A 14791-nucleotide genomic window follows, 5' to 3' on the forward strand; every position below is an offset into this window, starting at 1 on the left:
GCATCACCTAAGAGGCTTTTTGCATAGGAACATTAGTGAGTAGAGAATTCAACTACTCTCAGGTCTCAGAGGAAACACTCCCTGACAGCAAAATCGCTTCTGCACACTTTGATGCGTATAAAAAAGTTTCAAGTTATAAAAAGAAATTATTCCAAAGCAGTCATACACCCATGTAATTTCATCATGTACTCGTATTCCTCATGTAATTAGACATTTTCCCAACTGGAAAGAAAATCAAAAAACAAAAATGCAAACTACAAAATAACAGGATCATTTCACAGTGATGCCATTTAAACGTTTACACCGTGAAAACTGTGAACATTAATAGAGGCAAAGGACATTTCATCTCAAAGCTTTTATTTAGAACTTTGCTTATGGATTTGTTCTTATCTGAATCTCAATTATCTTCCATGGACTTTATACTCTTCTCAGAAAACTGTCTTTGCTATATGTATTAAACTTACTTTTATCTTAAAACTGTGTCCTGTAAGAAACAGTGGTGTTCAGTGAGTTTATTTGCTGTAAAAACATAGGTGAGAATTACTCTTCAGGCACCAATCAACTACAAATAAGTACAGATGCCTGTAAGTATCAAGCAGATACTCACAAGAATTTTGAATTTTATTTTAAAAAAAGAGAGCTACTTTTAATTACGACTCATTCGTTTCTCTTAGCCCTCAATAAATAGAAAGCGTAAGGCATGTGGAATCCAAATTCTTTAATGGAGCTGAAGCTAAAAAGCACCATCTGCCATGTATACCCCGCGATTTTCAACCGGGACCTTTTCCTTCTTCCGTCGCAAAAATTTCCCTTCGTCCAGATCAACACAGGCGATCTGGCCACTGCTGCCGGCAAGTCACGCATGGGGGACAGCGAGCGAGGATGGGCAGGTGGGAGCTGCGGGCGCCGTGAGCGGTGGGGCGGCCGGAGCGAGAGAGCAGCAGCCCCAGGCCCCGCCGCCGGCACGGGAGGAGCGGCGGCGGGCGCAGCTATTTGCAGAGCCCCTCCAGACGCTCCAGCGTGCCCTTCATGTCACGGATGCGCTTGGCCAGGGCGGGCACGGGCTGCATGGCGCGGTCCAGCTCCTCGCAGCGCGCCACCAGCGCGTACATGGCGCGAATGCTGAGGTCGGCCGCCTCGCCCAGGCTCTCCACGCCGTCGCGGTAGGTCTGGATGCAGCCGACGCTGAGCGCCGTCAGCGCCTGCAGCCCGCAGTGCACGTTCCGCAGCAGATCGTCCACCTGCGCCGCCACCTGCCCGGCCAGGGCCACCACGTCCTGCAGCGCCCCGGGGTCGATGGCGGGGATGGAGGACCCGCCGCCCCCCGCCGGAGTCTCGCCCCGCGGGGCGCCGCTTAGCCGGATCCTCCGCTCCAGGTTGTTGGCTACGAACTGGGTGAGGCGTCCCTCGCGCAGCACCGTCCCCTCCAGTTCCAGGGCGCTCGCCAGCGTCGCCCGCCGCCCCTCCGACAGCTGCCGCCCCGCCACGGCCGCCCCTCCGCCACCAGCCAGGCTGAGCGCCTCCAGGCTCCGCTCGTCCCGCCCCCGCCCCTCCGGCGGCGCGGCGGCCGGGCCCGGCTCCTCCATGGCGAGCGACGCGTGCCCGCCCGCTGCCACCGCCCACCGGGGGCGCGCCGACGCCTGTTTACGTCTCCCGCGATTGGCTGAGGGGCCCGGAGAGGCGTGGCCTGGGCTGCTCGTGCGGATGCCGATTGGCCGCTGGAGCGCCGCCCGCCCGCCGCGCACCGCGAGCCCGTGACTCGGAGGCCGGGGGCGTGCCTGCCCGGATTGGGCGGTCCCTAGGGGAAGTGGGGCCCACTGGGGCGTGGGCCCGAGTGTTTGTGTCGCTTTCGATTGGCTGCACCGAGGGCAGGGAGGCCGCCGCTCCGCCGCGATTGGCGGGGCGGGGCGGAGAAGGGCGGCGCTGGCGCCGTCCGCGCACGGCGGTTGGCGCGGCGGCGGAAATGGGCGGGACGCGCCCGGGTAACAACACCGGGGAGCTGCTGGTGGCTCGCCTCACTCCCCCGCCATGTTCTCCTAGCGGCGGCTCCGGTTGCGCCACCAATTCCTCGCCCCGTCACAAAGCCCACCCCAGTAACCCGACCCGCTCGTCCCTGCTTGGGCTTGACCCCTCTCCCCGGCACAACTCTGGGTACCCACGTCCTACCATGGTTACCACCACGGCGCCGCCGCCCTTCCTGGCTCGGATCTCGGCGGGCACCGAAGACCCGCGGCGGCTGCCGCCCTCCGCCCTGCTCCAGCGCCTCCGGCGCGGGGACAGCAACTGCGAGAACCAGCCCAGCTGCTGCCTGGCGGGCCCGGGGGGCAGCGCCCGCCCCGCGCTGAAGAGGGTGCGGCGGAGGAAGGGAAAGATCCGGCCCGGCCCCGCGGGGCTCCTGCCCAGCCGCTACCAGCAGTACCAGCAGCACCGCGCCGGGCTGGGGAGGCGGACGCCGCTGGGAACCGACTTGGTGAAGGACGCCCCTCCGGAGGAGCCCCCTGCGCCTGCCCCCTCGAGACCTGCGCCCGGCAAACCCCTCAGGAAGGAGGTAAAACACAAGGCTGCGCTACTTCCCCTCGCTCCAGCCCGCTCCCGGTGACCGGCGAGCCGGCCGGAGGTTTTCCCTTGCCCTCGGGGTGGGGGGGAACAGCGAGCGGGGTTCCCCCTGCGAGCGGTGAGGGGGGGAGCGGGCGGGGGGGGGGTGCAGAGTTTCCGTTACGCTCGGACGGGGCGGGGCGGGACCGGGAGGCGAACTGCGGGCGGCGATTGGCTGCCCGGCGCCCGCCAATGGGCGGCCGGCGCTGCGCCCCAGCAACAAGCCGGATTTAGCCGTGCCGCTGGCCGCGCGCCAGCCCCGCCCCGCGCGCGCCGGAGGCGGGACGTGCGTGCGGCGCAGCGCCCCATGGCGGCCGGCGGGGCTCCGCGCCCCCAGCCCGCCGCTGCCGGCCCGGCGGTGGGATAGGCGAGAAACAGCGCGGAGAGGGCTGCTCGGTGGCCCTCGCCTTGCCGAGGCGGTCCCCGACACTGCAGTGTCAGGGTCGGTGAGGGAGCGTGGAGGAGAGGGGTCGTGCTTGACTTGGTTCTTCTTTGTCTCCGCAGTTCTTAAAAAACAAGATGGGAAAGACGGAGAAGGCGGCCGTGCCCTACGGCCAGCCCGTTCACAGCTTACACCTGTGTGAACAACCAAAGATTAACAGGCAGAAGAGTAAGTGTAACACGCCAGTGACGAAGATCGCCTCGGCGAAAAAGATAGAGAACTTTTGGCAGGATTCTGTGTCGCCAGAAATAGTTCAGAAGCAGGAGAAAAAGCCACTTAAAAACACAGAAAACTTCAGAAATGCCAAGTCCAAGAAACCAATCACCCTAAATGAAGTGAGCCAAAAAGAAAATTACGCTGGGGCGAAGTTTAGTGACCCACCATCTCCCAGCGTCCTTCCAAAGCCTCCCAGCCACTGGGTGGGTGGCACAGCTGAACTGTCTGACCAAAACAGGGAGTTGATGGCAGTCCATTTGAAAACTCTCCTAAAAGTTCAAGCGTAGTTTCCAAGATCTCTTGAGTAATTGGCAAAGAAAACTCCATCCAGGAAGCTTAAACATGCCTTGTTGCAACAAAAATTGCAAAAGACTGTCAAGTCTTATAATCACATAAAAAAAAGAAATCCTTGTATTATATTTTTTATGGTTGTGTAAATAGTGTACATCTTGTATTATGTGTATATTCTTGTTCATACTTTGAGAGGTACATTTTAGTTTTGTTATGAAAGGATGTATTTTGCACTGCCTGATTGGTAGATGTCTTGTATATAAAATATGGACAATTTTACGTGTGTGCTTGACACATGAAGACTTGACTTGCTTTGCACAAGGTAATGAAAATTTTGGAAGGAGAGTACAGCTTTCTGATTAAGGTTCCAGATCAAATGTGAATGTTCTATCTGTGCACTACTGACAATAGTTTTGCATTCTGTTTCCCAATCAAGTATAAACATGGAATTTTCATACAAATGTGAAGTTTTGCCCTCTGCTCTGGAAACTATCTGGAATTCCTGTTCATCTGTTCGTTTTTAAAATTAACTGGAATTTGATTAAAATTCCAACCCACCAATTTGAGCACTGCTGATTTCTTTAAAAAAGTTAAAAAAAAAAAACAACCAAAAAAAAAAAGGAAAAAAAGGAAAGAGCAGAGCTTTCTGCCAAAAATCCAATTGGTCACTAAAAAATTAAATAAAACAATTTGGCCTCCCCTTACACTTGTCTCTGTTTTTCTTTGAGTGTGTGTCTGTTAATTCAAGTATGTGAATTGAAATCACTTTATAGCCTTCTAGTACATTGGTAGAAATACTTTGTCTTTTAACTATCTTAGGCAAAATTAGGAGATTATAGTGCACCAATAATTCCTTATGTTTAAAAAAAAAGTCACCTTTGTGGCAAGTCGTTCTAGGATTGTTTTGTTTGTTGAAAACAGAGTTCAAGTAAGTTGGGCAGTTAGACATGTAAATTCATGCAGTAATGCTCCTTAAATGTTTTCATACTAGGTGGCTGTTAAACGAGTCAACACTGAAAAGTAGCAGTGGTCAAAAATGAATAGAGCTTGTAGAATTTTGTATTTTTCACCAGATTTGTCTCTTGCTTATAGCTGTGCTGGAAAATACATCCCCCTGACTTGAAATTCTTAAGGAATTGGACTGTGGATTAGTCTGACAGGCATATTGAGGTGGTAACAGATTTGCACTTATTTTCCTAATCTTGTGTTTAAATAAGATTAATGGTAAGAAGGATATGAAATTTACATAAAACAGGAAAGCATTTTTAAGTTTTTGGAGCCACCAAAAAATATACGCTCTCTGTACACTGGTGTCCTAGGAGAGGAGAGAAGTACGTAGGAAGAAAACGGCTGCTTGTGTCCAGCTGAGGTGGCTCCCTAGAGTGAACAGCATCTTCAGAGGTGCAGCTTAAGCAGCATTAGGAGAGCATCTCTTCATTCCACATGGGGAAGTTGGCAGGATTCATTAGTACAGCCCTGACATGAGCTTGGTCAAAAGCTTGAAAACTAAGGATTTTTTTTGCTTGCTTGTAGATGTTGGTTATGTAATTGTAAAATTAGACTATTTAACTATCAATGTTCTTAAGTAAGGGTTGAAAGAAAAATTTTTGGTTTACCCCAAAGAATTACAGGTTCACTGTCTTGCAAAGGAGACTGGTATCGGTGTGGTCGAGGTCAGTGTGTGGCTTCAAGAACCCAGTTTCCTGCTTAATCTAAATACTCTCTAATTTAGTGTCCCCCATCTTCTGTTCTGAAAAGGAATAAAACCCCTCATGGTTTTCTGTTTGGGGGATTTTTTTTTTTTTTTAGTGAACAGTATTAGGGCAAAGAAAAATGTCGCTGGAATCTCGGCGAGGATGACTCAAGGAGACTGTAAGTCCGAGTTTGCTATATTAGGTAAATGCTGTATTGATCTGCCGTTGTGCTTTTTTTTTTTCCCTTTTGCCCGAGTGTCACCCAAGTGCAAAGCAAAGTGCTTTAACGATTGCCCATAGCTTTAGGCAATGGTTAATTTTATCTGGTCACCGTGAATCTTGCTAACTAGCTTGACAAGAGTGCGTTTCCAAAAGACGTGAATTGGCATTGTTTAGAAGGCTGTGTCCTTTTTCCCCCTGATTATTATCTCATCGCCATCAGCCTCCTCATTACCCTTCGGAGCTTACAGAGTGAATGCTGGCTCTGATCTTGGATAAAATTTATCAAAGTTGCATACCTCTTTATTCCTGCCCTGATTTGCCAACCTATCCCTTAGGGTTAAAGAATTCATTAAATATTAATTGTTAATAGTTCTCAGCTCCTCAATCAATTCTTTGAGAGCTGGTGGTTGAGACTACTGAAGTGTTGGGAACTTAAAACTTGTTGGACCCTAGAGGGTAAGATAAGCTTGGTCTTTCTAAACAGTAGCAAAAGCCCCAAAGCTTATTTAGCCCACGTCTGTGTCAATGATCCCACAGAAGTGTTGGAGCACTTCATGTTTCTGTCTTCCTGAGATCTTTGGGCTGGGCCCCTTCCTGCACAATGGACTGGTTTGTATATTAGGCCTAAGGACAACATGCACTTCAACATGACCAGATGAAAATCAGAACGTAGTCATCTTTTTCTATCATACTCTGCACCATACTTGTCATTTTCCCGCTTTTCCCCTTTATGTTTCTACAGTATCATCTTACAGAGATTTTCAGTCTCAAGATTTCCTTCACTTTGACACATTCCTTATCCCAGTTCCCTGAAGAGGAACTGTTGTATTACATGAACATACTCTTTTTTGAGAGCCAGTAAAACATTAGTGTCATGTTTGGAGGGCTTGTTTGCAGTGTAATATAAAATTCTGGAGTGACATTAGGGAGTGACCAGCCTTTAAGGAAGAAAATGAACAAAATTAGTGGATGTGTTATCAGTTAGTCATGTGTCTGCTGCACAGGAATTAAATAAATACCTTATTAAATCTTTTGATGTCATTAAGGAAACTGAATATTAGCTCCTCAGTTAGATAATGGAAATTTTTTCTGTTTAAAAGTCTAGTGCAATACTGTGCAAAACTGCAGGGGAATCTACTGAGAGTTAACTACCACCTTATTTTAAACAGTTAAATGTTATGCATTGATGGTTCTGAAATCTAGCTCTCACTGAGGACAGATGTATCTATTCTTGAGTTCTCGTGTATGGCTAAGGCTCAGCCCATTTGACAGTTTCATTAGTAATGGCTGGCTTGGTGCTCTAAGGCTGAAATGTTTCTGCCTCCTAATGCAGCAGGAGCTAGAAATCCTATGTGCAATCGAACTCTATTACACCTTCAGAGATTTTACTGAATTCTGCTGAATACTTAAGCAATCTGCATATTAGACTGTAAATTTAATTCCATCTGATGAATATTTTATCTGAGGCATGTAATTTTAAACCATACTTTAATTATTTTCAGATTATTTTTTAAGCTTTTGCATTATAAAACATTTGATAACTGTCACACTTGAGGATTTTTTCTTATTTAAACAGTTTTGAAATCAAGTACAAAGCTGTGTAGATTATATAAAGCCTGAAGATTATAAATTATGTTTCATTGTAATTTTAAAAATACATGGAGTCACAGAATCATAGACTGGCTTGGGTTGGAGGGTACCTTGAAGATAACCTAGTTCCAATCCCCTTGCCATGGGCAAGGATATTCCTCTAGACCAGGTTGCTCAAGGCCCCATGCAGCCTGGCCTGGAGCACCTCCAGGGATGAGGCATCCCCAGCTTTCTCTGGATAATCTGTTCCAGTGCCACACCACCTTTATAGCAAAGAACTTCATCCTAGTATCTAATCTAAACCTACTCCCTTTCAGTTTGAAGCCATTCCCTCTTGTCCCGTCCCTATATGCTCTTGTAAAAAGTCTTCTCTCCATCTTTCTTGTAGGTTCCCTTTAGGTTCTGGAAGGAAAGTCTTGATGCTTCCATTGTGCAGTTACATTCCTTATTTCCTTTTACAACTTCTTGTGGTCTTTGAATTTTGATTTTACAATGCATTCTTTAAATATTTCTTTCATATTATATGCTTGACTGAACTTTTTAAGGGGATTTTATTTTCTGTTGTGTTATGGTTTGACACTGGCACAATATCAGTGCCTTTATGAAAATGTAATTTCTCAATTGAATGCTGTGAAATGCAATTGAGAACAGAGTAAAGTAGGCTTAAGCTTAATAACAGGAAAAAAAAATTATTAAGCTACTATTATAAAAGAAAAAAAGAAAGGGAAAAAAAAACTACACAAAGATGAAAATGAAAACCTTGTAAAGCATTCTTCCTCCCACTACCTAACTCTAATAAACTACAGTGAGACACAATTTGGACTTTAATCAGGTTTCCACTCTCTAGACAATTGATATTTAGTCTATTGAGGGAGAGAGGAGTCTTTTTTTGTACTACAGACCCCCCAAGAAACACAGCTGCTACATTATGTGTTTTTATGTTACACATGGCACCACCTGGAGAAAAAGTTTGCTATGATGACTTTTTTCTTTTTATGCACAGTGTTCTCACTATTAATGTATGGATGGACAGACTGCTTTTAGGATTTTTCTTTTTAAGGATGCCCTGCCAAGAGGGGAAAAAATAATAGTTCAGTTTTTCATTTTTTGAGACCACAGTCCCACCCCCCCATTTTCCCCTGGGGCTGAGGGTCTAAGAATAAAGATCTTCTTTTTTTTTCTTTGAGGACAGGGGGCACCACTACAAACCCCCTAACTTTTTTTCTATTCACTCCATTTTTATATTTTCCCAGCTAAAACAAGTCTCTTTAGCTCACTGGCATCTTCTTAAAATATAGATTTTCTTAGAAGAGAAGATTCAGACTATAATTACTAAAGAAAAGTCTAACTAAAAAACTACTTTGTTATCTCCTCCCACTAAAATTTCTCTTTCTACCATCTCAGAGTTTAAGCTGTCTCTCTTCTTCTCTTTTAAACTGAAGAAGAGTAAAATTTCACAAAGCTTTCATTTCTCAAAGAAAAGTTAAAAGTCCCGACTGCCAAAAATAGTTCAATACTTAAATTCTCCAACTCTCACAAGCAGCTAAGCACTTTACAGCCCCCCCTCGCTCTTCTCCTTCCCCGCAGTAAACTACTAATAAAACTGCTGCTGTCTCTTGAGAGAGAGAGAGAGAGATTCTGTGGGGGGAACAGAAACATCCTAAATTTCTCCACCCTTCCATCTACAAAAAGCCAGCCCAGTTCTAGTCCCTCCACCCTTCAGCCTACCTCAGTCAAGCTATAAGCCTTCCCCTCCCTGACCCAGCTCATTGCCAGGCAAGGGAGAGTCTTATACTGTACGCTGACTAGAACTAAAAAGAGTAAGTTCTTCTAAAAATTCTACTTTTAACCCCTCTGTGTTCTCAAAAGCGTGTCCACCTTCAATTAGTCAATATCTAAATTAACCTCTTCCTTCCGAGAAAATTATTTTTCCATGTTAAACTACAACATGTTGTAATTTCTAAGATGGTTTTCTCTTAGGAATAGGCTGGTTCTTACCTGAAAGAGGCAATGATGTAAGTAAGAAGTGAAGTTGTAAAATGTAAATATCTACCATGAAAAACTGATGCTACCTTGTACAGGAACTACAGTGTTAAATATTTTTGATAATGAGATATAAATATTTAGTTGCTGTTTCACTAGAAAAGATAGATTAAGGGCATATCCATCAATTATGGAGAAACACATTATCCAATAAAAGGACCTAAGTGCTGAAGTTGAGTAATAGAATGCTATCAGCAATTTTGAGGCTGTGAACTTTCTGGTTTATTCTGAGTGTAGGAAAATGTTATCAGAGGTAGGACAGGAAGGTCAAAAATTCAGCTAAATTTGAAAAAGTTTCCTGAGGAATTAATTTGCACAACAAACATGTCCTAGCAGAGTCTTCCCCTGTGTTGAAGTCACCTTTCCTCTCGAACATTTTTCCTCATGAGGTAATAAAATGTTATTTGTTCATCTCCAGAAAAAAGGCCTTTAGATTTTGCAAAGCCCTGACTCTCTTGGAATGCTGCATTGGTACTTTTATTTAACCTTAGCCTGGTGGCATTACTACAAGTGTGTGGCAGATGCATCACTTAGTCTGAGTGGTTTATTGTCTTCAATTCGAGAACTAGGCTGGTTATGTGCACTTACAGTGTAGGTTGCCAGTGGTCAGTAAGCTGGTGCGATTTCCCTAAATTATACCTGGAAGAGGAAGTGTTTGGGGATCCAGGACTTTTCTCATATTTATAGTCAGACTTTGCTGGCTCATTTGTTGTAGTTCAGTAAGTGGCTGCATGTATTTCAAGAAGCGGTGTAATCATCATGGCCATTGTCCCATTCTTAAGGTCATAAAGCAAAAGGTTTTCAGGAGATTTCTGTTTGTATTAAAGATGCCATTTGCTCTTTTAATGAAGCAGTGTGCTTTCACCAAGTAGGCCTTTGAACACTTTAATTTGCTAATATCCTTATAAGTGGTCATGGCAATGGCCATCAAAATAAAATTTACTTTGTTTTTCACTTCCTGAAACAAGACCTGGAGCTACATTTAATAAAGGGCTTAATATACAGAGAGTCAGGCTTTTCTCTAGTTTCTCTCATCACCTGATTCTTGTGTCCTTTACTGGCTAGTGACATAGTTGCACAACAAAGAATAAGATGTTCCCTTACTTAAATGATACGTAATTTAAGATCTGTAATTTGCTTCTATGTCTATGTAGTATGAAGCTTTTATAAGTTTCATTCCTAGCACCAGCATATTCACGAATTGTATGTTATCGTATTTAGAATAGCAATTGTAGGAATTAATGAAGTCATAAACTGATGGACCCTATCCAAATTTTAGACATTCTTTGTATGCAAGTAATAAAAAAGAGATTATGTTTTTGTGCCCCTTCTCCTGTGTACTAGGAGTGGAAAGGGGAAAATGGTGAGACAGGGAGAAGAAAACACCCTGAAAAACAAGGTCAAGTAAGAGATAAGAGAAGAAATGTAGATGTCACCATTATTTAATGTTGGAAGTAAAGATACTGCAAGAAAAAAATTATCTCCTGAGGTAGGTCATGTTACTGCAACTTTAAGGAATTTTAAGGAATTTTAATGGCTAGATGATACTCAATTTGCTTCTACTCCTTGACTTGGACCATCTCAAAAATTACAATGTGAGATGACAGACAAGTAACTGACTTGTTCTCTGATTGCTCAGTACTTTCTGTTCATTACCAGAAATTGCACCTTGGTGCAGCATTCTTAATGGTAAGCACTGCTTCAAGTGTCAAAAAATGCTGCACAAGTACTTACTGCTTGCAGGTTTTCACAGTTTTTTAGAAGTAGCCAGATAAAGTATGTACATTACTGTATGTTAGAAGCCTACTGTGTTTTACAGCTGGGAAAACAGGTGTGCAGAAGGGAACTAATTGGCTTGAGGTCCCTCAGTAGGCTGTTCATTCACCCAGAAAGTGAACCATAGTGTTCAGAGGTCCACCTAGGTTTTGCCTTTGCCAGTACATATGGTTTGTTGTGTGTGTGCTCTGCAGGTCTTCCTTATCTCACTGTGTAGTATGTAAAATGCAGCTAATACAAGGTTCTGCTTAGAAATATTTGTAATTTGACAGGACTGGTGAGGTAAATGAGGATGCACCTAGGTTTTGTGTTGTATGCAGTTTTATTACACAATAGTTTTAGTAATTTCTACACTAAAGATGACTGTTACACTTTTCTCCACCCTTTTTTTTGGACCCTTTGATACAATATATAATCTATACACACCACTGTCCTCTCCCCATGACTAGCAGTGGGGAGGCTGATGATAAGTCAGCAGTTTCTGCTCATTAGCTGCTGCTCTCCACTGCTGTACAAAAATGATGCAGCCAGCAGCTCGCTGAGAGGGCCATGGATATGAACAGTATCCTCATAGCTCCTTGAGTTTACATTTGCTTTATCTTTAGCCTTTTATTAGATCCTGGAACAAACAGAGAGGCCCAGTATTTCCCAAGACAGAACATTTTCCACCAGGAGGACAGAATGTGCAATTTGTGACTGAACCAGTTTTTGTCTACCACCAGCCAGTCCTTCTTAATGCCTCAAGCCTTCCTATCACTTTCCCCAACTGTTTTCTTTACTTTTCACTGCAGCTGTGTCTTTTTTATTGTATTTCCTCCTAAATGCATTTAATTGTTCCCAGTTTCCCTCACTTCTGGTCAAATGTTCAAACACACAGGGTTTTTCACCTGAAAAATCAAATTGAGTGTGCTACATTATTCTGCTGTATTCTGGGTACAATTCATCCAGGACAGTACATACTTTTTCCTAGAGGACAGTTCAATTTTTACAAGAGGCAATAATTCTCTTGAGATTTCTCCTGTCAACCTGATATGAATTTACCTGTCAAGCCTTGATAACCATAACATAACCTCACTTGATGTCCTGGAGGACTAGAAACAACTGATGGATGTACTGGTCCACACAGATACTACAGAATTAATCTGTCAAACACAACTCAAACCCCCAAACAATTAGAGTTTAAGAAGATTTTCCTCAGAGATCAGAAAGTCTGAGGTCTGACCTGGCCTGGTCACTGGCAGGAGGACATACAGGAAGATGCAAATGCAATCTGCAGCTCTGACACTCATGAACTAAGGCTTTTTATCTAATTTTCTAGACTGGGTCTGCTGTTTGAGAGCCTGTCACGTACAGCCTTCTTGCAGCACGTGTCCAAAACTCCTTAGCTTCCTGCTGTAGGAGGATGGTGGCTGTTGGAGTGTTCAGTAGTCTGTGTAGTTCCACTGTTAGCCAAACATTTCTGACCTGGTTGTCTTGTAGGTGATTCAAGGTAAGAGTTTACACTGCTCCTTTGTGTTTTCTCTCATTTTGGTCAAGTTTTGATCAGTATTTCAAATTTATAGTCATTGAGACTGAATTCAACTGCAGGCATGTGATTTCTTGTTGCATGTAGGTTAACTTTAATAATGAGAAACTGGTAACACAGGTGCCAATACTTTGTCCACAGAGTCCTTTGTCTCCTTTGTCCTCTGATCAACTAACTGTGCCTATGCACTATTAGTTCAACTCCTATTTCCAACACATTTCATTTTCCCTCTTTATTTTTCAGTTATGAATTTTTATTTATTTTATTTTTCTGACTACAATCCTGCTGGGAATACATGCTGAAGCTCTGGAGAGCCATAGCAGGGTAACACAAAAATGAACAAGCAACATACACATTGAAATTTCTTTAGGAAGTGTTGGGGTAAAAGGAGGGGTCAGGTTAGGATTCCCAGTTCTCATGAGCCCCCATCTGGATCACATAGCCACCAGCCTCAGTAATGTTCTGAGACATGCCAGCTTTGATGGCTGTATCAGTGTATTTCAGAGTGTTTAAAGAAGGCAGCCTTCCAAAAAACCACAGGTTTTCCGGTTTTCCCTTCACAGCCCCAGAAGTAGCACTCAGTGAGAGGGCAGCTCACACCCCTAAATGATGGAACAGAAACTTCTGTACAGGCAACACAGCCTGATTTTATCCTCTCCCCTGTGGCAACACTGAAGAGTTAACCTGTATTGCTGTTACACCTGATTATTTCCAGTCTTCCAAACTGTTGTATATTTATAGGATTCTTAACACACACATGCCCTACTTTTCAAATACTATGGGAAAACAGTGTGAAGATGTTGGGGAAGGGTAAAAGTAATCTTGATCAAGTCTTGCAGCCTTGATCCAAATGCCATCTTAGTTACAATTTTCTTAAGAAGAACTTTGCTCACTTTTAACACTGCTGAGATGGTGATGTGGGCAGCGCTCTTGGGACTGGGAAAGACGTGCTTTGCCTCTGGGCTTCAGTGAGATACAGAAGAAGGTAAAAGAGTGGGAAGCTGATACCTGATGACCAGAAATCTCTACCTGACATAGCAACCTTTTTCTATATTGTCTTCCTCAGCTGCAGCCAGCCTCCTTGACATTGCTTTTTAGGGACCTCTAGCACGCCTCCACCCTTCCTTAACTTCCGTGCCAGAAATGTAAGGAATGCATTTTATACACAAAGTAACCACGGACACATTCAGTAACTTTTTGGTTCACTTCCAGGGAGCATTGACACCCAGTGGACACAGAGATGACAAGGAAAGAAAAGAATTAACAGACAGAAGGTTAAAAAACCACATTAGTACTGACAGGAAAGATGAAACACGCCATGTGCATATGCGATGCAAAAGAACACTGGTACGTTTGCTTCAGCAGATGGAGTTACTGCCGCAGGCGTCTTTAAAGCACATACATATAGTTTTATGTATACTATGCTTAAGGGCCCTAGGAAGTGAGTAGGAGGGAAAACCCAGTGTGGAGGCGTCAGAGGGCATAAGCTGAGTTCCCTCTAGTGGCTTGCTTTGGCATTCCACAGGGGTGGCCCCAAAAGGACCTATCTAGGGTGCAACAGCTCATCCCTCCTCTTTACAGCCTTGCCCAGAACCCATGCTTGTATTAGGCAGCTGGAGGGTATAATCACTGACTAATTCTTGGTTAGGGCCTAATTGCAAGTTAATTTAAAGTCAGTTACGTAAAAGATTAAATCAATCCTTCCTTGTATTTATTTTTCATCACAGGCAGATTCAACCACTCTTAAAAATTCTATATCTGCTTTACTTTGCTGCTTCATCAAGTTGATGTCCACTGCTAATATTTGCTGCTGCTAATACCTGCATTAGGCAGAGGCTTTGTGAGATCACAGTGAGTCAGAATAATCTATGTGATGTCGTCAGGCAGTTTGGGAAAAGGCTCTGCAGATGGAAAACACTGCCAGCAGCAGCTCAGTCTGTATTTGTAGCTCAGTGTAATGTATTTATTTGTAGAGAATAGCAGGCAGTAATTTATTAGGCAAAAATATTTTTGAATTGTTGTACTGGTGTGTCAGAACAAAGAACAGCAACCAAAAAAGAATAGAAGAAAACCAACAAAAAAGTTAATGTTTTGGGGTTTTTTTCAGCTCATGTTTTACCAAAAAAGCAGCTGGAGATTAGAACAAATGGATTAGGCAGGGAACCTTAATTTCTAAAAGAAAATATCCGGTGCACTTTTGGCACCATGTACAAAATACACTAGAAATAGTGTCTTTTGTAAAACACAAGCTCATATGAATGACTGCATCCCTGGGGTTTTAACAATTTAGAAAAATCACATTTCCTTCTGTAAACTAATGAACTTTGGAGGAAATTTCAATAAATAAAACTGTGTGTTGTTGCTCTCTATCCTGTCCTTTTATCACAGGATTTCCTT

At 44.1% G+C, this 14791-nt stretch overlaps 2 protein-coding genes across 2 annotated transcripts; one reads left to right on the plus strand and one right to left on the minus strand.

Moving 5' to 3' along the window:
- Window positions 1–340: 340 nt before the first annotated feature.
- Window positions 341–2169, minus strand: BORCS6 (BLOC-1 related complex subunit 6). The gene is made up of 2 exons (XM_085576215.1): window positions 2160–2169; window positions 341–1999 (listed from the first exon to the last, which is right to left on the minus strand). The coding sequence occupies exons 1-2, from the start codon at window positions 2167–2169 to the stop codon at window positions 990–992; spliced, it is 1020 nt and encodes a 339-aa protein (XP_085432341.1). The 3' UTR covers window positions 341–989.
- PNRC1 (proline rich nuclear receptor coactivator 1) lies at window positions 2015–4245 on the plus strand. The gene is made up of 2 exons (XM_021545633.3): window positions 2015–2548; window positions 3100–4245. Exons 1-2 carry the CDS (start codon window positions 2168–2170, stop codon window positions 3538–3540), a joined length of 822 nt encoding a protein of 273 aa, XP_021401308.1. The 5' UTR covers window positions 2015–2167; the 3' UTR covers window positions 3541–4245.
- The last annotated feature ends 10546 nt before the right edge of the window (window positions 4246–14791 follow it).

Source organism: Lonchura striata, chromosome 3 (assembly GCF_050655825.1).
Source record: "Lonchura striata isolate lonStrDom1 chromosome 3, ASM5065582v1, whole genome shotgun sequence".
Classification (NCBI taxonomy): domain Eukaryota; kingdom Metazoa; phylum Chordata; class Aves; order Passeriformes; family Estrildidae; genus Lonchura; species Lonchura striata.